The sequence below is a fragment of the Rhizophagus irregularis genome, chromosome 6 (genome assembly GCF_026210795.1).
Source record: "Rhizophagus irregularis chromosome 6, complete sequence".
In the NCBI taxonomy this organism is placed as follows: domain Eukaryota; kingdom Fungi; phylum Glomeromycota; class Glomeromycetes; order Glomerales; family Glomeraceae; genus Rhizophagus; species Rhizophagus irregularis.
In genome coordinates, this window is record NC_089434.1 from 5,234,407 (window position 1) to 5,260,227 (window position 25,821).

Sequence of the window (25,821 nt, forward strand, 5' to 3'; positions counted from 1 at the left end):
GTGATAGCGTTAACGTTAACTCCGGCCAGTTCGTACATTAATATCGTACACCCCCACTGTACATTAAGGAATCCCATTTATACAATATAATCAGTTTAATTAAAAAAAAAAATTTCAACTTATTGACCACTTCTACAATTTTATTTAAAAAAATATTCATATAATTTTTATTTAAACTTTTAGTAATTTTATTAAACTTTTAATAATACCCTATAAAAAAAAATTTTACTTAAAATATATTTAAAATATATTTAATTTTCTTATTTAATACTTAAAATATACTGAAAATTGAATTTTCGCAAAATTTGAATTAAATTGTATTTAATATATACTTAAAATATATTTAATTTACACTTAAATTTAGCCCATTTCAGTATATTTTAAGAATATTTAAAATAAGAATATTTTAAGTATATTATTATATACTTAAATTATACTTAAATAATATTTAATTTTTGCTTATTTTAAGCATAAAATAAAATTTTAAATATTTTAAGTATAAAATAAAATTTTAAGTCTATTTTAGGTATAAAATAAAAATTTTAAGTTTATTTTAAGTATTATTTTGGATAAAAATATTTTTTATAGGGAATTAGGGAATATAATATAATTATATAATAAAAAGTTTATATAAGTTACTTTTTTTTTACACTTTATTTTTTTTGAATTTTTACATTTTTCTTCATTTTAAAAATTTTCTTTGCAATTTTTTGTTGAAAAATTCAAATTTTTACTTTTTTTAAAAAGAAATATTAAAATAAAAATATATTACTAGAAGTAATATAAAAAATAAAAATTTTAAGAATTAAATAATAACCAAGAAAGTCAAATAAATATATAAAGTAAAAATTTACTAAAAAAAATTAAAAGTTAATTAGATATTTAAAAGTTAGATATTAAATAATCAAAAAATAATAGTAACTTCTTTTAAAATAAATATATTTGTTACATTAAATATATAAAATTAATATCTTATTATTATCTTACTCTTTTTATTTTTATAAAAAAAACCTCAAAGTAATAGTGAAGTTATTTTTAAATATATTAAAACGTATAGTAAAAAAAAGCCAAATAAGTGACTTGTTTATTAATTTATTTATCACAATTATTATAATTTATTAAAATTATAAGTTCTAAAATAATTATACTAATCTTAGTATTATTTAAATAATATTTTAAATTTATGCTAATTTTACTATTAGTTAAATATTTTAATATTTTAGCAATTGAAAATAATTATTATAATAAAAAAGAACAATTTATTTATTCTCATCAATTGCCAAGTAATAAAATTATAAAAAATTTGTGAAAAAATATTAATTAAACAGAAAAAATAAATTTGTATATTATATGAATTACAAAAAGCAATAAATATAAAAGTTACATGAATTTAAAATCAAATAAAAGTAAAGAATAATAAACAAAAAAATATTGATCTAAGCAAAAAAGCTTTTAGAATAAATATAATATTATTATATTATATAATATTTTAAGTGGTAAACTTTTTATATTATTATATTATAATATTTTTAATATGATTGTTATTATTATTTACTAATGATATAGAAGTGATATAATTTGATGTATTATTTTTTTTCTAATAATATGTTATTTATATTTAAAGATTTTAAAAATTCATTAGAAGATAGCTTAAAAAAAATCATCTTAATTATTTTAAGAATTTGAGAAATCAAGAATGGACTAATAATTTTTCCAAAAAATATTATTTTATAGTAATTAATATTAATTATTATTATATTTAAAGATTAATTATTATTATATTAAAATATTTATTTTTTTTATTACTTTTGCAAAGAATAAAAATTTAAAGGAAATTAATATCTTAATAGTAAAATGCCATTTCAAAGGAATTTAATTTACCAGTAGTAAGTGGTAATAAACAAAAAAATTTAAAAGCAGAAACAAGTTGAAGATTATTATTATAAGCTATATGATAATGAAGCCATAATGAAAAATATTACTAAATAAGTTTACTGATAAATTAATGCTTCATTATAATTATATATAGTGGCTGTAGCTGATATTATTTTAAAGCCAAATTATTTTAATATTAAAGTTTTCAAAAGACCTTTAAAATAATAATATAAAAGATTTAAGATATGATTATTTGAATTTTAATATTTTTAAATTTATTAAATTAATATTTTAGAAGCTATTTGATAATAATGAAAGTTTTAATTTTTAAAAAAAAAAGAAAATGCCAGAATTTATAAAGAAGAAGCAAATTATTAAAGATGAAGAAATGGAAGAAATAAAAGTAGAAGAAATATTTAAAAATAATAATAATTATTATTTAATTATTTTCTAGTAATTGGTAATTATTGGTTTAATTTATTTATTATTTTTGTAATTAATATGATTGTATTAACTATTAAATTATTATATATTTTTATAGATCACAATTTATTTTTTAATATATTATATAATATTTTATTTTTTTAAGTTGTAATACCGGCAAGTAAAAATTGATTATATTACTTATATTTAATTCTTTTAATCATTTAAGAAAGATAGCCAGACCTTCATAATTATATACCCTTTAAAACTACATGTATAATTTTTAAAATAATACATTTAAAGAATCTTTTTTATATTTAACTGTTAAATAAAAACTTTATTTAAAAAAAAAATTATATTTTTTTTTGAATAATTAAACAATTTAAATATTATTTATTAATTCACATTATACATGCTATTTAAATTATTTTGAGATACCATAATTATAATTTGGAATGCTGTAATTCATTCAGTTTATATATTATTTACTATGTAAAGTGCCAAAATAATTTGGGATATTATAATTAAATTTGGGATTTTACTTATAATTGTAATAGCCCAAAATAATTTGAACAATATGAATTTGCATTACTATTTGCATTATAAATATTACAAATATCACACTCAAATACAGTCAACTCTCTTTATAGTCACACATTTAGGACAGTCCATATTTGGTGATTATAAAGAGATGTGACTATATAAAAATTTCTTATATTAGTATATTATAATTCCAGCCAAAAATTAACATAATTTTGGCCAAAATTATACTTAAAACTTTATTGTGTCGTAACTTTGCTAATATTAATCGTAAAGAGATGATTTTACTGCTATTCGATTTGTCTTGATGAGACAGTTCTAATGGTATAAAATACATCGAAATCCAATCACTAAATCAATTTCTAAAATTAAAAAATATTAAATGGTTTTTAAGTAGTAACTCTGTCAATATTGATCACAAAGAAATGAGCTTACTACCATTCGATTCAGCGATTCCAACGAGCTATTAATCATCTTTTTACAATCACTAAATTTAGCAAAATGTTAAATGGTGCAGTAAATATAAATCAAGAAATATAATAATGCTGATACTTAACATTTTGTTGAATAACTCATTGGTTAGTGATTGTAAAAGAATAAAACTACCACCATTCAATTCGTCTCAGTGAGACAATTCTAACAAGCTATAATACATCTTTGTACGATTATTGGATGCCAAGTTATTTAATATATTCTTTATATAACTGTGATTATAAACGGTTTTTTTTAATATAAGATTTTTGAGGATAGGTGTGATAGTGACTATAGATAGATTGTGATTATATAGGATAGATTTTAATAATACAGTCGGCTCTCGTTATAGCGAATTTTGATATAACGAATTATTTGGTATAACGAATCTTTAGTGTTGTACCAATTTTAACATATAAAAAAAAATTTGCTATAACAAATATTACTAATCAAATGCTGTATACCGTTTAACGAAGTAAGTCTATAAACTGTACATAATAAAATGACTCTTTTTATACCGAATTTCTTTTTATAACGAACTTTTTTTAATACAACGAAGATATTTTGTATAACATACGTTGTACATAACATAAGAAATCATAATATACCACAATATACCAAAGTTTCATATGTTATACCAGATTTTCCCATTATATCGAAATTCGCTATATTTTATTAACGAATTTTCTTATAACGAAGGCCTGATTGGCCAAACCACCAACTTCGTTATATCGAGAGCCGACTGTAAAGTGTTTTGAACATTCAACTGGTGTGACTATATAGTAGAATGTGACTATAACGGAAGTGACTATAGAGAGAGTTGACTGTATTATGTATTTGGATCAAGATTAATACAATTAATACAAAAAAAGGAATGCATCAACTTACATATAGTTGTATATTTTGATGGATCAAGATTTGTACACAAGGTTGATTAAAATAATGTTTTAAAAACCTATTAAACAATAAAAAATCATATTTTTGAAAAGTTAAATATAAAATATTATTATAAAAATTATTTTATATGTTTTATTTTTTTTTTAGATTTTATAATATTAAATAATATTAATTTTAATACTTTAGTAATAAATAAAAGTCTTGAAATTAAATAGAATAAAAATATAAACCTTTATTTATTAAAATTACTGAGATATTTGTAAATAAACAGAATTTTTTATGAAATTAATTTGTTTTATATTATTTTTCAATTTTATAGCATAATTTTAATACTTTAGTTAAATTAAATAAGTATCAAAAGCTTAAATAAAGTTATTCAGCAGGTACAGAAGTACTCAAATATTAATTTTTATCAAGATATCCTGAATATTTATGGAATAATTAGTATTTTTACAATAATATTAATATTTGAAGTTATTTTTGTTAAAAAGTGGATATTTATTTATTTATTAAATTTAATAAAGTATAAAAGAGTCATTTTTAAATGTTCTTATAATAAAAACAATAAAATTATTTTAATATTTTAAAGAAAATATGGGATTTTTATTTTTTTCTTTTTGTTATTTTTTTTTCTAAAATAAATATTGCTATATAATATAACATAAAAGTGAAAATTTTGGTGTTATTATTCTAGTAATATCAGTATAGTAGTAGGCTTTTATTTTATTATAATATTAATCACTTTACCAATCTTTTGTATATTTAATAAAATAAATAAAATAAAAAAAGAAGTGACATATACTAATAATCAAAATTAAATTAAAAATTTCAAATTAAATCTTGTAATTTTGCATAATTTTTAATTGGGTAATAATTTATTATAGTGATATACATTTTTACTAACTAAATTTTGAAATATTACACAAAACTTAAAAATATGATATTGCTTTCCTTTAAATTAATTGGATCACAAAAAATTTAATAGTACAGATAGCATATATATTTTAATATTTCATATTCTTCTTAAACAACTTGCAGAATAATTTAAATATTGAGAAGGTAATTCAAAAGTTACAAGTATAATGAAATTCCTTGTAAAATGATAATATATTTATTTTATGGTTATTTTTATTTATTTGATATTATTTCACTTAATACAACTGATTTTTTTTTTGTTTTTTTTAAAGTTTTTTTTCATAACAATTAACAATAAATAAAAAGAAAAAGCCAAATGCATTGACCAATATTTTCTATAAAATAAAATAAAAGAGTAAGTTTTATTTTTAGTATATAAAATTCAAAGATTTTTCTTTCTTTAATAAACTAATATATATATCATATTTCTATTTTATTTTAAGATATTTTAAGTTTCATTAGTTTATTACATTAAAAACTTTAAGTAAAGTTTTTCAAGATAAAATAGAAGAATTTTAGTAGAAGTGCTTATTAGTAAGAAATAGTATAATTTATAATTATTATGATATTTTCATTAATTTTTCAGCATATATGCATGATAATCAAATAATTATACATTCATTTAAAAGTTAATAACAGACTTTAATTATTGGGATCAAAAATCATGCAAATTGAATTATTAGATGTAGAAAATTAATGATCAAAATTAAGAATTGATCTTAAATTAAATGAATGTATTTGAGATGTATTTATTCATTATCCAGTAAACCAATTAATGCAATTTTTAATTTATCAGATAGGCCTTATTTTCCTCTTTCAAACAAATGTAAAATCATCCATTCAGCTTACATGTATGTTAATTTTATTTCAAGAATTGTATTTGATTTTAATTTTAGTACATTTATAGCACATTAAGTTCAATTTGCCTCTTAATTTTGATGAAATTTTAAATACAGGTATATCAATTTAACATTTATTAATTCGGATAATATGAGATATAGTCATTATGTATAATTTTAAATTCTTCAAACACTTATGTTTAATAAAATGTATAGTTACATTAATTAAAATATCATTACATATGAAAGTTATTAGTAATAATTCAATTTTAATAAAAATATATCTGATATACAATTATAGAATGAATTTATTGTCAAAATTTAAGAATGTATTGAAAGGTAATTTTTCATTTTATATCGAGTGATAAAATCGAAATATGATCGGCAAAATTCATGTAATAAAATAGAAAACATGCTATAATTTACTGCTCCATCTGCTGCTATGCTACCTTGCGCCGGTTTTTGAATTTCATTTGATTCTTCTTTAATAAGAACCAATTTGAAAGAAACAATAAAAGATACAATCGAAGAGTCGCGTGTTTTACACACATAACGAACAGGCTAGATTTTACATAAAAATGTGAGATACAACTTTAATAATATAGTTTAAATAAAATTAAAAAAATATTCATTTACCTGGCCTTCCCAATGTTGTAGGTCTCCAAGCTTAAATCCAGGTAATTATAAAAGAAAAAATGTGTTCATTATATATTAATTAAATGAAAATAATAAAAAATTTACATAATTACCTTTACAGTTAAGTCATTAAAATCTGTGACGGAATTAGAGAAATCAAAATACCATATTTGATTATCTTTAATTTGAAATTGTTTCCTGTTTGTCTCATTCTCAAAATATTTTTTTTTCTTTCGGAAACAACTTTGAATTTTACACTTGGACAGTTTACGTCCTCCTCAATATGTTCACCATTTGAAGAAGGCCATGATGGCAACCATTTATCATCTTTGAAAATCTGTTCTTCATATAAATTAATTTTGTTCATTATATAAATTAATGGATTATATGCCAATGGGTGTTGAAATATTTTTAATCCTAAAGATGATCCCGACGGCAAATTTATTTTTTTTATCAAAATCATTCTAAAGAAAAAAATATATTATTCAGTAAATGTTGTGATTATAAATGATGTTTGAAAATTGTAAAACAGATATTTTACACCAAAATCAATGTCGTCTGCTGTCAAATTATTTTCTTTAAATCTTCCTTGTACTTGAATAGAATATTTAACATTATATCCTTCAAAATAAGGACTTGTCTCGATTCTTGTTGTACCTGATGGTGTTATTCCTTTAAAATCTTTTATACGAATACATATTGATATTCTTCCAGTAAAATGAACTGTATTAATTAGATATGGATGTGAATCATCATTTGGAAGTACTATTCTATGTTCTACTTTTAGTTATGATGTTCCTATACTAATCTTTAGTTTTAAATTTTTTAAATCGTTCATTATGAAAATTTGTTTTTTGAATAAAGAACAAAATTATCGAGAACGGCGTTAAATAAGTCCCCGATCACTAACATCACTAACTATTAAAGAAATGCATCACGAATTTAGTGTGATACACGATTAAATATAAGCAACGTGAACGAGGCACTCCGGTATGACAAAATACGTAATAAAAATAGTAAACCATTACGCAAAACAAGATTGATATATTTTTTTAGAAATTGAGTAAGTGAAAAAAATCATTTATAGTTAGATTTCATGATTTTATGTAAAAAACAGTAAAACAAAAGACAATGTGACTCAACCGCGTCGCGTCGCGGCAAGGCGGCATTGATTGTATATATAAATGGTGCTCGTTCCGCTCGTTTCAACTCTGAAACTTTTTTTTTTTCAAATTCAATACTTTTTTTACTCATAAAGAAATTATTTTAACCGTCTATATTTAGTTTCTATTTTTTTCGTTGTATATTATTTTATTTTATAATGGATACTCAACCATCTACTCCTCCTCATGAGCAGTAATGAATTTTTTTTATTTTTATTTTAGTAAGTATACATTTATCTTTGGTAATTTTTTTTTATTGCAGTACGTGCAGTACGCCTCCACCAAGTCCGGAAAACTCATCTTTATTCAACGATCTTCCGGGAAGATCCCAAGATTTCGATTTTTTAAAAATCGAGGAAGTATCTAACGATCTGAAATCGAAAACCGAATCCCAAAAAAATGATTTAAAAGAGAACAAGAAAATTGAATCGGGTGAACTTCAAAGCGGTTCAGAATTTCAGGAAAAGTAATGAAACAACTTTTTTTTTTATTTTCATTTTATAAAACATGTTAATTTTTTTTTTTATTACAGTAAAATAAATCATTCATCATCTTTATCCACCGATTTAAAACAACCTAAAATCCGTTTCATTCTACAGCGGCCGCCGCTTCAAGAAATTAGTGAAAGTAAGTAAATTTCGCTTGTCCCTTGCTGAATCAATACGTCGCATTTGTATGTTAAAAATATAACTATCGATCTTCAAATTCCATACTACAGGTTTCCCATGGATTCCGGCTCCGACCCCTATTGTAAAATTTTTAGAATGAATGTAAATATAAAGTTCTCTGATTTCTAATGTTGTTGGGAGAAGAAAGAACATTTTATATACTTGTACATATATAATAAACATAACTAGCCAAATTACATTTTATCATACATACATTCTTTGCAAAAAAAATTTATTATCTTTTAGAAATAATATCAAATAATACAAAAAACGAAAAGTTCATTATATTTTATTTGATATTTTTTAGCCTAAATATAAATAAATATAATAAGTAGATAAAAAGTATTTAACTGTTAAATACTATTAAAAGAATTTCAATACCTTATTTATTAAAGAATCAATGGATTTTTGTGAATTATGTAAACACAAAGCACCCTTTTTTTGACCGTAATGATGGGCATAACGTAGGCCAAAATTTTCATAATTCTGGCCGGGGTGCTTAATATATGTATACGGTTATCATATGCAATTAAAATCTAACGGATGATCGAAACTTGCACGTGACCATTATTTTTAACATCGTGACTTGGTTCGCGCTCAAGCTTTTATTTCACAACGGCTAGTACAGTAGTACTGTGTGTATTGTAAATTGTAATTTTTTAAGAAATTGAATATTGAAAATGAATAAACCTGAAGGAAATTACCAGTTGATTTAAATCTTAAAATAATCTTAATTTTATTTTATTCATAATAATGGAGAGATTTATATTATATATCAAGGGATTAATTTTTGAAAAAAACTACATAGCTTAATACATATAAAAAAAAACACATAAAATAAAAATATAACACGAATAAAAACGAAATAATAATAATAATAATATAATAAAAAAACTGAAAAAAATAAAGAAAAAAAGATAATATAATGAAAAAAAATAAAAAAATGATAAAAAAATAATAAAAAAAAATAAAAAATTGATCAAAAAGATAGAAAAAAAAGAAAAAAAGGATAATAATATGATAATAAAAAAATAAAAAATAAAAAAATGACAAAAGATAGAAAAAAAAGATAATAATAATAAAAAATAAAAAAATGAGAAAAGATAAAATGAAAAAAAAAAAAGAATCCACGTAAATTTATTAAACAATTTTGATCAGGTGCCAGGTGGTTACAGTCTGAATCGGTATGAGAACATTTTTTTTTTGGGGGGTTTTTTTTTTAAATTTTTTTTTGTTCCGACACAGTCGACATAGTCTAGGTTAAAAAAAAAAGAAATTAGTGATATTTTTCGCGATTTGAAACTTAATTAATTCGTTTAACTAACCGGGTTTTTTTTGTTTTTTTTTGTTTTTTTTTGTATTTTAATTAATCATAATCATATATTGTTTCTATACAACACAATTTACTGATTTTTCTTAAGGCTTGATGATGGCTGCTTTTAAATATAAAATTTGAGTTTGCGCAGCATCATGATAAAGGGATTGTGAGGATTAAAAGAGTAATGATTATACGATCGTTGGCGTAAATAAATAATTTCAATAATACTCTTTATAAAAGAATTCTTTGTTCTTCTTTCAAAAAAAAGTAAACACGGAATCATAAGATCAAAACAAGAATGGGTCATGGGGATACATAGAACAAGTCTTTCAAGATATATACGGAAATAATTACCTGTCAAATCAAAGAGATAACATGTGTGATAAAGTTATATAATGTAATTGTATACATTATAATAATTTTTATACGTGTATAAATCAAGTATATAATAATTTTATTATTTTATTGGAAGTAGATAAAAGATAATCCAAATCCCAAATTCGGGATACAAAAACACAAAAGCAAAAAAAAAATAATTTTTTTTTTTCTTAGAAAAAGGATTGGAAATTTCAATAATTACCTATATTTAGATATATTTCGTATAAATGAGGACTATTATCTAAGCATTTTTAATTGATTGGAATAAACAATGAAATACCGCAAATAGATAATTGCGAGAAGATTTTTTCTTACAATTCCGGACGTATGAGAGTATTTTTTAATAATTATCTAATAAATCATGTGATATGCCGTATTATGTATATTTTACTCTCTAATTGTTATACTAATTTGCAAATAATACGTTAAAAAGGGGTAGATTATGGATTGTGTAATTACTGTGCCAACCTTTTTATAATTATTTTAAATTATATTTTGTACCTCAGGGCTCAAGTTTATTATATATGTTGTACCTCAGGGCTCAAGTTTTTATTATATACGTTGTACCTCAGGGCTCAGGTGTCGATCTGCGTCAGTTGATAATCGATGTGCGTCAGCTGCGTCAGATGCGCGTCAACTAATTAAATTAAACACATGCTAATCCAAGTTTTATATTTTACATAACTCAAATAAGAATAAATTAGAATATTCTTATTTCATCTTATAACACGTTCCAATATGTTATTGGAATGATTATTGTAGGGATCATTTATTCATTTATTCAAATAACGAAATAACGTCAACCTTTAAAAAATTTGATTTTTATTAAGAAGAGAGATAAAAAATTTATAATATGTATAATTCATGAATAAAAAGTTTTGAAACTTATGTATAGAACGAAAATATTGTTTGAAAAATACGTATCATGAACTACATCACAAAACTTTATTTAAATTTTGTATTTTATGCTTGATAAGATATGCTGCCTATTTTAATAATTATAACCAATGTTGGAGATTAGCGCTATAAACGGGCATGAAATTTCTAAATTACTGAATTACTGAATTATTTATCAAACTCATTCGATCTCCCTTTGTGCCTTGATTCTTCGTCACGGAATTCCTTTCATTAGCAGGGCCACGTACCATATAACGTAATGTGGCTTTTACTTGTGGCGATACTTTCTTCTTTTTTGATTGTTTTCACAGGTCCTTCTTGAGGTAGATCTCTATCCTAATTGTCTTCACGTTCTGCTTTTCCAAGCGATGTGTGAAGCCGGAGATTGAAAATTTAATTTAGGTAAAAGAATCGTGAAAATCGTGAAAGGAAGAAAGTTGTTTAATAAGGAGATACTTGAAAAGTTCTATTTATAATTTTTTTTAAAAAAAATATACCTTAAACCACCCCTCTATTTTTAGGAACAGAATCAAAAAAAAAAATTTTCAACAGATTCGGGAATCATGTAACAATATCGACTATGAAAGTAATATCGCCCATCCAATATAAATGTAAATCTGTAGAGGACCACCGACCACGCGAGCTTTGATATACTAAGGAAAATAAAGAATAATAATATTATTTTTTTTCTCTTTATAATAACATCATGAATCTCGAAATTAAACAATGCTTACCTAATAAATTTGGCTACATCTCATCACAGTTTATGTTAGTAATATGCACTTCTTGATATCTTGATTGATGAAATGCATCAATTCTCTATCATTCATACATACGCTCACGTAAATTTGTTGTCCAATTTCTTTTAATGATCTAGAGAAATACTGACGTTATAGAAGAGGAATGAATTTCATGCTAAACTTTTGCCAACAAGAGACATTGCTTTAATTATCATCATTCATACCATGAGATTTGTAATTCGTTGGATTACTTGGATAATTTTTGATTTGCTAATAAAAGTTGTTTCAATGGAAGTAATAGAGCTGGAATGAACTTAAAAATAAGGTTGATAGAATGTGAAACGATTTCATCGCCTTAGCATCTATGAGTAGTAAGATTTCTGAAGTTAAGTATTACATCCGAACCTTATTATATGCTAATTCATAAACGAATTTCTTTATATATACCTTGATCCTCGATAATTAGTTGTCCTTGGAAATTAATACATATACCACGAAATATCATTTTTAGAACCGTTTGATCTTGGATATTCCTGAAGGCTGTATTGCTTTCAGTTTAGTTGGTTTACGTGCAACTTTTGATCTTGATGATTCCATTTTTCATGGTATAATACAATTAATTTTTCTTGGAAAGTATCGAAAGTATCCCAAACCGGAGATTGATAACTTCTACTCTTTAAACTATATCTTTCATCTTTGACAAACGCCTTTTTTTTGATGATAAATCTGTTATATTAGATGACTCTTGTTGGAAAATTTTATATCACTACCAATTATAAGATCTATAATAAATAAATTTTAATTAATTTCACGCATTATTTAATACTATTGTGACTTTGTGACTTTAAAACACTCGCCTTCATAATTTTTTAAACGCGTGAATTGCTCTTATGTTGTCCTGCCTAAAACAGTTTGTTCATAGCCGGCAAATTATCTTGACTAGTAAATTACAATCATATAATTAGAAGTTGTAGTATTGGGAGCTTGTGAATGTAGATTTTTTGGGTAAAACTATAGCGAAGTATATGTAAAAAAAAACCAATTAACTAATTTTTTTTTAAAAAAAAATCCCCATTATTACCGAAATTCAACGAACTCTACCTTCCCCCCTTCCATCATTACACCAAAAATGCGCCTGGTGCACGTGGTAATTTGATATATCCCTAAACACAAAAAAAAAAAAAATTCGTTATCAAGTTATCTAATCACAACTTAAAAATAAACCTGTAATTTAACCAGTATAACAACATCTAAAAAAAAAACCTGTATACATGGGTATTTGAAGGAGAACAACGAAAAAATTATAATATGTTACGAAACCTAAAAATTTTTTTTTTTAATTTAATACGTTTTTAGATAATTCATTTTATTCCCAGAATAATTATTTCCCGTATTTTACCGTTTTCCTGAATTTTAATTAATTTTATACAGTAATTTACCGTTTTTACCGAATTTTAGTTTTTACCGAATTTTAATTTATACACTAATTAAATTAATTAATAAAAAAAAAGAGAAAAGAAAAAAAAAGAAAAAAAATACATTTTTGTAACGAAGTACTAATGAGAATATATTTTTATTTACAATAAAACTGCAACATTTCATGAATTTTCGCGGAGTCTACTTCCGATAAGAAATTTTTTTTTCTCAAGTAAAAACCTGTTTATCAGTTTATATCAGGAATATAAATGTATAAAGTATGCAACTAAGCCCATTCGTCAGATTTGGATCTAAACTTCATATGTATTGATATAAAACTTAAATTTGTTTGTTATAGAACAAAGCCAATAATTGCATCATATTATCATATATAAATATATAAATATACAGTAATTTTTAATTACTACTTTTTGTTTACTTGACGCTCATTCGTAAAAGTTATTTATTTTCTTTGTAATATATATATATATATGTATATATACTGTATTATATATATATATACACAATTAAATTTACTTTTTTACTTTGCTGAAACAAATAGTAATAGAGTTATGTTCATAATTTCTTTGTCTCTAAAAATAATTATTCAATGACTGGATCGATTCTCTTGTACGAATTAACTTGTGAAAGTTTAAATTACGCACATCAGGTAACTATTTTTATTTATAAGAAATGTACACAAATTTGAAGAATTACATATCCGATTACTAATGTTTTCGTTACGATAAAGGTTGATCCGAATCTTAAAAGAAAAGTATAATATCAATTTTATGAAGAGATACAGAAAAAACTATACCAAGAAGGAAACTTCAAGTGATAATAACCCACTTGCAAATGACTCGAATGACTCAAACCTCAAAGAGCAATGAGGGAATTGATGATAACAAACATGATTTGAACCTGAAAAACTTGAAACTGCGAGTGAAGAAGAAGAAGAAAGCGATGATAACCCACTTGCGAATGGTTCGAACTCTAAGGAAAACTGAAACGGCAAGTCAGGAGAAATGACACGAAATTGGATCAGATGATTGAAAGGTCAAATTTTATGTCGTAAATTAATGGGAATTATTTTCAATTAGGATCAACTTTAATATTTAAAATTTTAGATCATCTTAATCTCTTGTTAGAACACGAATTATATTATGACAAATACTGTAAATATCGTATAATAATAATAATTTTTTTTCTTTTGAATTTTATCATTATTTAAAATTTTTTCAACATATGCATATGATGTTTCAAAGCATGTTTATTTTGAATGGATTTATTAGTGCCCTTTGTTATGAGTTTATTTTTTTAAGAAAAATCAAAAGGATCGTTGATCGACATACAGTATTTTTGATTTGATACACAGAACGCCCCCATGCTAAAGAAACAATAAATATTGGGTGAGAAAAAAAAAATCCCCTGCAACTTGTAGATCAGGTATCAAATCGGAAGTTTGATATAGTTGGATTTAGAAAATAATTATAAGCCCGATTTGTAAACGTACTACGTCAAATTTTAAACGAAAAATATTTTTGTAAACTGTATTTCATGACTTTTTACGTTAATTATTTTCGTACATCCAAACAACATTTATACATGTAACGCGTTTTCCTTTCTTCAAATCTCTCTGATTTGAAAGATATTTCCTTATTTATCCGTATGTGCCCTGTTTCAACTTAGTTTACCCCCTTTACTCTTCTTCGCGGAATTTGGAAGACTTGTTCTAATGTTCTATGCAAATATTTATATATAAATTGGAAAAGTTGGCTTCGAGTAAATTTACATGCGTAAGATTATATTTTATGAATAAGAGCTAATGTCTCTTTAATACGACTTTATTCTCTCTAAAAAAAAAAAAACCAAAAAAAAAGCAGAAAAAGTAAAGAAAAAAAGAAAAAAAAAAAATTTGACGGTACGCTAAGTAAATATATTAAAATTTCATTAAGCTTACAACTCATGGGCAAAACATCAACTAAATAATCTTTTATTTTTTATTTTGTAGTTTCTTCGTATCTTCATTTCTTCGCGTTGAAATCATTCGTAAATACCTCCCAGCTTTTATAACGGACTCAATTGTCATTTTTAAATTATTCAATTCATTATGTTATCTATGCTTTTTTCGTATATCTTTTTTTTTTAATTATTATAATTCCATTGATTTCCATTTTATCCCTCGATACAACTCCGAACGTATTAACTCCGAATATTATTGACACAGAATTACTATTTTTTCGTTAATATCATAGCCGGCTTAAATTTAAAAAATTTTTATATATTTTTTATATATTTTTTTTCTATTTTTTTATATTTTTTTCTCCTTTATATATATATACACATTTTCTTTTTTTTTTTAATAACTTACAAATAAATATAAAAATGAATTGAAATCAAGCAATACATCCTCTAGTTTTCACATGAAATTTTTATAAAAAACTACTAAATATACTAATCACGATTGCCGTAAGTAACGATTATTATATATCGAATTACAACCTTTAGAGGTTGTAATATTATAAACGTAAGCTGTAAATTGTGGGTAGCTAAAAGATGGTAATTCTGATTTACAACCGTTATACTGTATTTACTTGACTTTTGGACTTACAACTATTTACGGAGACCAACATTAATCACGAAGTAATTTTAGAGAATTTTTCATAACGTTTTGCGTTAAAGGAATTCACAAGTATATCAACTTCGCCTGATTAATTTACTCTTATGATAATAAAGTTTCAATCAATAATTTGTGAAAGAATAAGTGTCCCAATTATCCTTAATTCATCTGGTGTATTCCATTCGCCAATTTCATTCGCCAATTTCATCATTCGTCAATTTCATTATTCGTCAATATAAAATGCATTCACGTCATAGATACGGAGATACGCAGGGATCTTCAAGTCAAAAACACGTTTTATCATGACGTGCATGCACTTGATTTTTTGCCAGCTCAGCATATTGACATATCGGCATTATCGGCATATCAAAATTATCAAAACATGATAATGTTGCGTTACGTTGCGTTACGTTACATATGTAACGTTTATTCATTGATTTTATGTATCGCTGCATATGTTTGTCATTTCGATCTATATAATATAAGTTAGTACATTTTTAAATGAATAATTTTTAATTTTTAATAATTTAAATAACTATTTTTATTTGTTAAAACTTTTTCGGTTAAATAAATTCCGTCAAAAAAAAAAAAAAAATATGCACACTCCTGTTCCTTTTTTTTTTATTTTTTATTTTACTTGATTTTAAAGATATGTTACAAAATTGACAAAAAAGTTATCTCATATCCAAATTTGTAGATCATTCTTCAAATATATTAATAAACCTGAGAATTTTTAAGGCTTATTGCGCAAATAAATTGATGTCGCACAACAAGGTCACATACAAGTTCGAATGTGAACGAATTTTTTGATCTACGAGATATTACTCTTGAAAAATATCGATTATTTCTTGTTATATGATGTGGCAAAATTCCCGGTATCGGAATGTTTATAAAAAACAATTACCGCTTCTTTTTTGTAGAAAATTCATAACATAAAAAATTTATAAAATTTATTGATTTTTTTCATATGATTTTACTTTTGAAATTAATAAAATTTATCAAAATACTTGATAACGGATAATGACACAAAAAAAAAAAAAATTTGGGTTTGTTTTTATCCCCATCCTTTTATTTCTTTTACAGAATTTCATTAAACTGAAAAGGTTCCATTCAAATCATGCTTTCGAAGATCCTAACTTTTTATCGGTCGGATTTTACGTTTTAATATGTACCCATAAATAAATAAAAAGGGTCATTTATTCCCGATTTGTATTCATAGCCAGAATTTTTATCAATCTATTTCCCATAAATGTAGAACAAGATGAGAAAATCATATTTTAAAAATTTGTAATTTATAAAAAAAAAATATTTTTCATTTATTTCTTTTTTTGTCATCAAAAAAAAAAATAAATAAATAAATATCAATCAAGTTGTAAGAATATTCACATTGGAACTTCTGATAAATAATAATAATGTTATATTGCTTCTTCAAAATAATTTATTTTATAAACAAATTGAAGTTTTTTTCTTTTAAATAATTAAAAATATTTCAACATTTAACTTACTTTGATACTATATATAATTACCAAACTTGGAAACAATTACATTGTTTATTTATTACAAGTCATTTCTACTGTCATACTTGGATCGGGTATCACCCAATTATTTCCCTATCCGTGAAAATGGGCTTATTTGTGTGAAAATTTCATAAGATGATCATTGATTAAGTTTCATTGATGTATTGATGTAACAAATATTATGAAAGTAAAGTCATCCGATGAATCGATTAATCTATTAAATCTTTATTATTATGTTTCCATTACAAACCAAACCATATATGGTAATCTATTATGATATATCGATAAGACGATCACTTAAGGGTTTGGAATTTTCTTTTTTAATAATTTTTTAATAAACAAGTAACTGTTTTTTATAATAATTCATTCGATTAAGAATACTATTATTCTTCTATAACAATCACTAGAATAATTATCATTGGATCATCCTCAAATTTTTATGTATTCTTTTATTGAAAATTTTCCATCATTTTACCATCCTTTCATGTGTTCATATGAAAAAACATATTCCAAATTGGAAAAATGCAAGCCGCCAAAGCCCCCTAAAAAAGCCTTAATAAAATAAATTGTTGTTTTGATCACAAGGAATTATTTAACTAATTCAATTAATCAAACAGGATGTTAATTATAATCGTCTTTTCATCGGCTTTGCCGTTGCTTGCCGTTGACGGTTGACCGGTTTTTTACAAGGAAAAAAAAGAAAAAAACAACAAAGCCTCCAAAAGCCTCTAAAGATCGAACTGGATCATATGTAAGTTGACACAATTGGTTTTATCGTTAACTGGTTTTTATAAAAAAAAAAAAAATTCGAAAATTTTTTATATAAATATGTTGTCCGTTCAGCGATTGATTTTTTATGTCTTTATTCCTTTTTTTCTTTATTAATCTTTTCCTATATTAATCTTTTCCTATATTATTCATTTCTTCTTTTTTCCTACTTTTGGTACTATAAATTACTGAATTCATATACATTCCTTTATAATAAAACATAATTATTATAAAATTCCTTATCACTTTTTCTCGAAATTAATACATCTACTTCCTACCAAATCAATATTTAAATATTATTATTAATTATTATTTATTATTAATTATTATCAATTATCATTATTTATTTATTTTTTATACACCATTCTAACTGAATTTTGTATATTATAATATCGATTTTTCATTCCTTTATCGAAAGAAGAAAATAATTAACAGATTTAAATTAATGGAAAGGGTTTAAAAACTCCCTACGCCCTACATCAGCGAATTATCGACATCTGGATTTACTTTTACTTATCGACGAGCTGTGCTAGATATATATTTTTGCAGATTTTTTTATTATTAAATTTTGACGAGCTGTGCTAGATATAATTTGCAGATTTTTTATTTTTTTTTATAACAACACTCAATTATCGACAAAATTGCAGATTTTTTTATTAGATTTTTTTTTATATTAACATTCACTTATCAACGAACTATATATTTATAGATTTATTTATAATATTTATTTTTTTTATAATACCTAATTATCGACGAACTCTGCTAGATATATATTTATAGATTTATTTATAATACTTACTTTTTTTATAATACCTAATTATCGACGAACTCTGCTAGATATATTTTATGCAGATTTTTTATTGGATTTTTTTTTTATTACACCCAATTATCGACGAGCTGTGCGAGATATATTTTTTGCAGATTTTTATTTATAACACTCACTTATCGACGAGCTGTGCTAATAATATATAGTTTTAGATTTATTTATAATACTTACTTTTTTATAATACTTAATTATTTTAATTATCGACGAAATTTGCTAGATATATTTTGCAGAATTTTTTTTTTAATATTCACTTATCGACGAACTGTGCTAGATATATATTTTTAGATTTATTTATAATACTTAATACTTAATTATCGACGAACTTCGCTAGATATATTTTTGCAGAACTTTTTTTTAATATTCACTTATCGACCGAAATCGACGAACTGTGCTAGATATATATTTTTAGATTTTTATTTATAATACTTACTTTTTTTATAATACTTAATTATCGACGAACTGCTAGATATATTTTTGCAGATTTTTTTTTAATATTCACTTATCAACCGAAATCGACGAATTGTAGATATATTTTTGTAGATTTTTTTTATTATTAGATTTTTTTATTATTAGAATTTTTTTTTATAATATTCACTTGTCGACCGAAATCGACGAATGCGCTAGATATTTTTGCAGAATTTTTTTTTTATTATTCATTTATCGACCGAAATCGACGAATTGCGCTAGATATATTTTTGCAGAATTTTTTTTATTATTCACTCATCGACCGAAATCGACGAATTGTACTAGATATTTATTTTTAGATTTTTATTTATAATACTTACTTTTTTTATAATACTTAATTATCGACGAACTGCTAGATATAATTTTGCAGATTTTTTTTTAATATTCACTTATCGACCGAAATCGACGAATTGTGCTAGATATATTTTTGTAGATTTTTTTTATTATTAGATTTTTTTATTATTATAATATTCACTTATCGACCGAAATCGACGAATTGCGCTAGATATTTTTGCAGAATTTTTTTTTTATTATTCATTTATCGACCGAAATCGACGAATTGCGCTAGATATATTTTTGCAGAATTTTTTTTATTATTCACTCATCGACCGAAATCGACGAATTGTGCTAGATATATTTTTGCAGACCCAGAAAAAGATCCTTATCACAGCAAATCGGTATTAGGAACAATTAATTATCAAAAGAACATTTACTTAATATATTAAATAACGCAATTTTTAATTACCACGAGAAGGATTCGGAGGTCTGTGGAATGGAAATGACAATTGTGAAGGTCAACGTTTAGGAGGAATAAATAACGAAGGCCCTGTTGAAGTAGTTGATCGATTCGAAGGAAGGCCTTGTGATGAACCAATCCGATCCTGATCTGACATAATTGCTACATTGTTTAAGTGCTTCAGTGGTTAAAAGTTACAACTTTCACAGTAGCGTTAATGATCAGTGGTTGAGTGGAGAAGAATCTATTGTTTTATACATACGTGTGTGGCCCAGTTTTTGGTCTTTCTTCAAAACAAGTTCACGTGATCATATAGTTAGTAATTGAATCAGCAAATCATCCGGACGACATAATTGGGTTAATATATCATGTGCATTTTTTTATTTACAAGTGAATTTTTTTTTAATATTTCACTTATCGGCCGAATCGATGAACTGTGCCAGATATATTTCTGCAGATCCAGAAAGATCCTTATCACAGCAAATCGGTATTAGGGGCAATTAATTATCAAAAAACATTTACTTAATATGTTAAATAACGCAATTTTAATTATCACGAGAAGGATTTGGAGGTCTATGGAATGGTTATGACAATTGTGAAGGTCAACGTTTGGGAGGAATAAATAACGAAAACCCTGTTGAAGTAGTTGATCGATTCGAAGGAAGGCCTCGTGATGAACCAATCCGATTCTGATCTGACATAATTGCTACATTGTTTAAGTGCTTCAGTGGTTAAAAGTTACAACTTTCACAGTAGCGTTAATGATCAGTGCACAATCCCAAGTTGGGCGGAGAAGAATCTACTATTTTATATATGTGTGTAACTGGAATGTGAACAGTTTTTGGTCTTTCTTCAAAACAGATTCACGGAATCATATAGTTAGTAATTGAATCAGCAAATCAAATGAGTTATCCGGGTTGAGTTCATGCGGTATATAATGTGCATTTTTTTTATTTACAAATGAAGGGAATTGTGAATTTTTTTTTTAATACTTATCGGGCGGATCGACGAATTGTGCCAGATATTTTTGCAGAAAATTTTTTTATATTCACTTATCAGCCAGATCGACGAACTGTGCCAGATAGATTTTTGCAGATCCAGAAAAGATCCTTATCACAGCAAATTGGTATTAGGAACAATTAATTATCAAAAGAACATTTACTTAATATATTAAATAACGCAATTTTTAATTACCACGAGAAGGATTCGGAGGTCTGTGGAATGGTTATGACAATTGTGAAGGTCAACGTTTAGGAGGAATAAATAACGAAGACCCTGTTGAAGTAGTTGATCGATTCGAAAGAAGGCCTTATGATAAACCAATCCGATTCTGATCTGACATAAAATTAAATCCTGTTGCGTTAACAAGAGAGGTTAGTCCTAGCGAAGGTGGTGACTTGTTCAAGTACTTCAGTTACAGACAAGTCTTTGTTCGTGAAACCGAACTGAATGATCAGTGCACGATCCAAAGTTGAATGGAGAATCTACTATTTTATATATACGGTGTTAGCTAGAGTGTGAAATAGAAATTTTTGGTCTTTCTTCAAAACAAATTCACGTGATCATATAGTTAGTAATTGAATCAGCAAATCAAATGAGTTATCCGGGTTGAGTTCATGCGGTATATAATGTGCATTTTTTATTTACAAATGAAGGGAATTAGGTGAATTTTTTTTTAATATTTCACTTATCGGCCGAATCGACGAATTGTGCTATATATATTTTTGCAGATCCAGAAAAGATCCTTATCACAGCAAATCGGTATTAGGAACAATTAATTATTAAAAAGAACATTTATTTAATATATTGAATAACGCAATTTTAATTATCACGAGAAGGATTCGGAGGTCTGTGGAATGGTTATGACAATTATGAAGTCAACGTTTAGGAGGAATATATAACGAAGACCCTGTTGAAGTAGTTGATCGATTCGAAGGAAAGCCTTGTGATAAACCAATCCTATTCTAATCTGACATATTTGCTACATTGTTCAAGTGCTTCAGTGGTTAAAAGTTACAACTTTCACAGTAGCGTTAATGATCAGTGGTTGGGTGGAGAAGAATCTATTATTTTATACATACGTGTGTAGCTCAGTTTTTGGTCTTTCTTCAGTAATTGAATCAGCAAATCATCCGGGTTGATATCATGTGCATTTTTTTATTTACAAATGAAGGGAATTAAGTGAATTTAATATTTCACTTATCGGCAGAATCGACGAATTGGGCTAGATATATTTTTGCAGAAATTTTTTTTGAATAATCACTTACGACCGAAATCGAACTGGGCTAGATATATATTGGCAGATTTTATTTATAATACTCACTTCCGTAAATGTAATTAATGTAAGTATGTAATATATTATTCATTTTTTAAATTAATTTGAATAACTATTCGTATATAATATTATTAATTAATAATGATATATGTATAATATTCACTTATCGACCGAATCGACGAACTGTGCTAGATATATTTTGCAGATTTTATTTATAATACTCACTTCCGTAAATGGAATTAATGTAAGTATGTAATATATTATTCATTTTGATAAATTAATTTGAACAACTATTCGTATATAATATTATTAATTAAACATTATATAAATGATGTATAGTATTTCTATTAAAGCACCAGATATCTCTCAGGTCAATGTTCCATATCCAACCTCTCACTAAAAAATTTTTGAGGCTAGATTTATTGAAATACAACTCAAGTAATGAAGAAGGATGGTTTTGGTTATTAGAAAAGGAGGAAGCGGTACACCTTATACTTGTTCGTAATAAATTGTGCAGAGTCCGAAGTCTGTCCGACCGGCACGTGACGATGTAAAACAACAAAGCATTTCGGACTTAATAACGACTTAGTATTATATAATTTTGTTCCTGTTCTTCTTTCGGTAGTGGAGGGGGATCAGGCTGGTACCTATGTTTTTAAAGAAGTTCGGGTCCGTCCTGGTGATGGATGATAGCTAGAAGTAGGATAACTCACGTTTGGTATATGTCCTGTTTAATAGTCTGTCCGGCTTCACATAAAATAAAATAAAATAAATTAGTATTATATAATTTAATTTTCTGTAATTACTAAAATTATAAAATTAATCAATACTCTATATAGACATATACTACATATAATTTACATACAGTTAATCAATCAAATAAATTGATTTTGGAATTTTATCTTTAGTATCAATTATTTTGGCAGTTGAATTTAAATTATTATTTAATCAAAATGTCTACAAAAAAATTAATGTACAGTCAGACCTCTACGGTTTTGCAAGATCAGTAATTATATAGAAGTGTAACTATATAAAGATGTAAATTATTAATTTCGCTCAACTTTAATATAATAGAAAATTTTCATCTCACGCCCAAGTAGTTTATTTTATAATGTAAATGCCGGTCGAGTAAAAAAAAAATTTACGTAACACATTTCTCTTTGATCGATCTGTAAAATCTGTAAAATATCAGAATCCGACTTAAAGGTTTTAAAAGCTTTACGTAATAGCGTAATCAGTAGTGCGATATTACGATATTACGATGACAAAATGATAAATTTCAAAATTTTTCATGACGTTTAAAAAAAAAGAATATAATTCTGAAACGCCTATATGCAAAGATTTCAGAAGTTAAAAAATTTGTCCTATGGTGCCGGAAGTCTATATCCCTGACAATAAAATTGTAGTACTTTAAAAGTTTCAAAATTTCAAAATTTTATTTAGAAAAAATAAACCGGTAACTTTATTCTTTATGACGGATACTCCAATTTGTTAATTGTTAAATTTGTGAATTTCAATTTTGGGCCAATAATATTTTTTTATTTATTTTATTTTATTTTATTTCAAGAAGAGGAGTGAACGTTATCTATTACAGTAAAGGCATGCGCTAACAAAAGCTACATAGGCGATTCAAGTAATTGGAACTACGTATCTCATCCCGCAAGCAGGACCCACCCTTCGAACTAAACTATACTAAAGTAAAACCACGCTACAGCTAGTGCTACGAAATTCAAAAAAATGAAAATCGTCCGACTTTAACTAAATCATATCACGTGAACGCAATTTTATTGGCTAAAACTTTCATAATTTAAGGTGAAATTATGAGTGATTATGAGAAATCTTTAGATTTTCGCATAAATTTTATTCAAACAGCCAGTAATTGTTTATTAAAAATCCCATGTAAAACAAAAAGGCAACTATAGATTAGCAAGTTATAGATATTACATATCAAAAAACTAAGCAAGTATTAGATTGATTCAAGTTTTTTTTTGTTTATTATATGCTTTATATATGTTGCTTTACTGGCTAATTTGCTTTAACTATTTAACTCTTGAAGATATCAAATACAAGTGTATAGAACTTGTTTAATTATATTAAAAATTATTAATAAAATATGGTTAAACTTTATTTTAATCACAATCACCCAATTGATTCATTTCATTTTTTATCTTTTTAACTAATTTCAAATTTAACAAAAATGTTGTATAATAAACTATTTGAAAAAGGTTATAGTGCTGCAATAATGCATTATTATTATAGAACTTTAACTTGAAATAATAATGATTTACAGCTAATTTTAGCTAATCATGCAATAAATCCTAATTGTAATCAAAATCATCCAATTCTTTTATTTCATTTTTTATTTTTTTAGTCAATTTTAAATTTAATAAAATTATTATATGATAAGCTATTTAAAAAAGGTTATAGTATTACAATAGCAGATGGTATATGGTGCGGCGCATCTATACTCATCAACAGTCCAAAAATTTATTTTAGGCCGATCTTTACCAAATTAAGTAATAATTTAGCCTTATTTGGTAACATCCCCATTGATCATTGCGTGATTTATTAAATTAGATTTACCTGATTGGCTCAAATCGTAATCACGTGGAAAATTGATTCCGAAATTTCACTATTTTACATAGACTTATATAAAAAAATACTCCAACTTAAAAAGCTAATAACTTTTAATCTATAAAAGTTAGAGGAAATTAAATCCGATAGAATGAAAGAGAATCCTTTAATCTATAATTGTATCAGTTTACTTTTTCAGTTTAACATAAAATTTTAATGAGTTATTGAAGTTTAAAAATACCCAATTTTCATTTGATGAGTATAGATGCGCCGCACCATATCATTATTATAAATTTTAACTTGAACTAATAACAAATTATAATGATTTACAGCTAATTTTAGCTGATTGTACAATAAATTCTAATTATACATGCTACCCAAATTATTTTGGGATGCCATAATTATAATTTGGAATGCCATAATTCATTCAGTTTATATATAATTTACTATGTAAAGTGCCAAAATAATTTGGGATGTCATAATTGAATTTGGAATTTTACTAATAATTATAGCAGTCCAAAATAATTTGGGTGGCATGTATAATTCTGATTGTTATGTAGTTAGGGATAGGGTCGGTTCGATTACGTAATTTTGAGCGGTTTTTGGAACCGATCAAAATCTCATGGGTTTCGAACTTATATGAGCCAAAAATCTTATTGGGAATAGAGAAACACTAATATTTTTACAATAAATAAAAAAAAAGAAAATTTATAAGTCAAAACAATTTTTTAATAGCTTTTAAAAATTGAACTGAACCGGTTCCGAACCGGTTCTAAAAACCGGTTCAAAATATGATCAACATCAAAATTATGATGATCATGAACCAACTATTGATTGTTAACCAATCAAAATTTTTTTAATTCA

The 25,821-nt window shown here is 24.8% G+C and overlaps 3 protein-coding genes across 4 annotated transcripts; 1 reads left to right on the forward strand and 2 right to left on the reverse strand.

Moving 5' to 3' along the window:
• Positions 1 to 6,281: 6,281 nt before the first annotated feature.
• Positions 6,282 to 7,434, reverse strand: OCT59_026776 (uncharacterized protein; the record flags this gene model as incomplete). Its single annotated transcript, XM_066143435.1, has 7 exons — positions 6,282 to 6,521; positions 6,597 to 6,626; positions 6,710 to 6,732; positions 6,855 to 6,933; positions 7,031 to 7,060; positions 7,138 to 7,319; positions 7,401 to 7,434. The coding sequence occupies 7 exons, from the start codon at positions 7,432 to 7,434 to the stop codon at positions 6,282 to 6,284; spliced, it is 618 nt and encodes a 205-aa protein (XP_065992956.1).
• Positions 7,435 to 7,816: 382 nt separating this feature from the next.
• On the forward strand, positions 7,817 to 8,637 carry OCT59_026777 (uncharacterized protein). Of its 2 annotated transcripts, XM_025319862.2 has the most exons (4): positions 7,821 to 7,952; positions 8,022 to 8,225; positions 8,292 to 8,386; positions 8,478 to 8,637. In XM_025319862.2, exons 1-4 carry the CDS (start codon positions 7,918 to 7,920, stop codon positions 8,525 to 8,527), a joined length of 384 nt encoding a protein of 127 aa, XP_025172803.1. In that variant the 5' UTR covers positions 7,821 to 7,917; the 3' UTR covers positions 8,528 to 8,637. The 2 variants fall into 2 exon arrangements, with proteins under 2 accessions (XP_065992957.1, XP_025172803.1); XM_066143436.1 differs by having other exon boundaries at positions 7,817 to 7,952; positions 8,292 to 8,637.
• Positions 8,638 to 11,366: 2,729 nt separating this feature from the next.
• On the reverse strand, positions 11,367 to 12,265 carry OCT59_026778 (uncharacterized protein; the record flags this gene model as incomplete). The annotated part of the gene is made up of 8 exons (XM_066143437.1): positions 11,367 to 11,373; positions 11,518 to 11,531; positions 11,600 to 11,673; positions 11,755 to 11,767; positions 11,857 to 11,904; positions 11,985 to 12,030; positions 12,104 to 12,122; positions 12,208 to 12,265. The coding sequence occupies 8 exons, from the start codon at positions 12,263 to 12,265 to the stop codon at positions 11,367 to 11,369; spliced, it is 279 nt and encodes a 92-aa protein (XP_065992958.1).
• Positions 12,266 to 25,821: the final 13,556 nt, after the last annotated feature.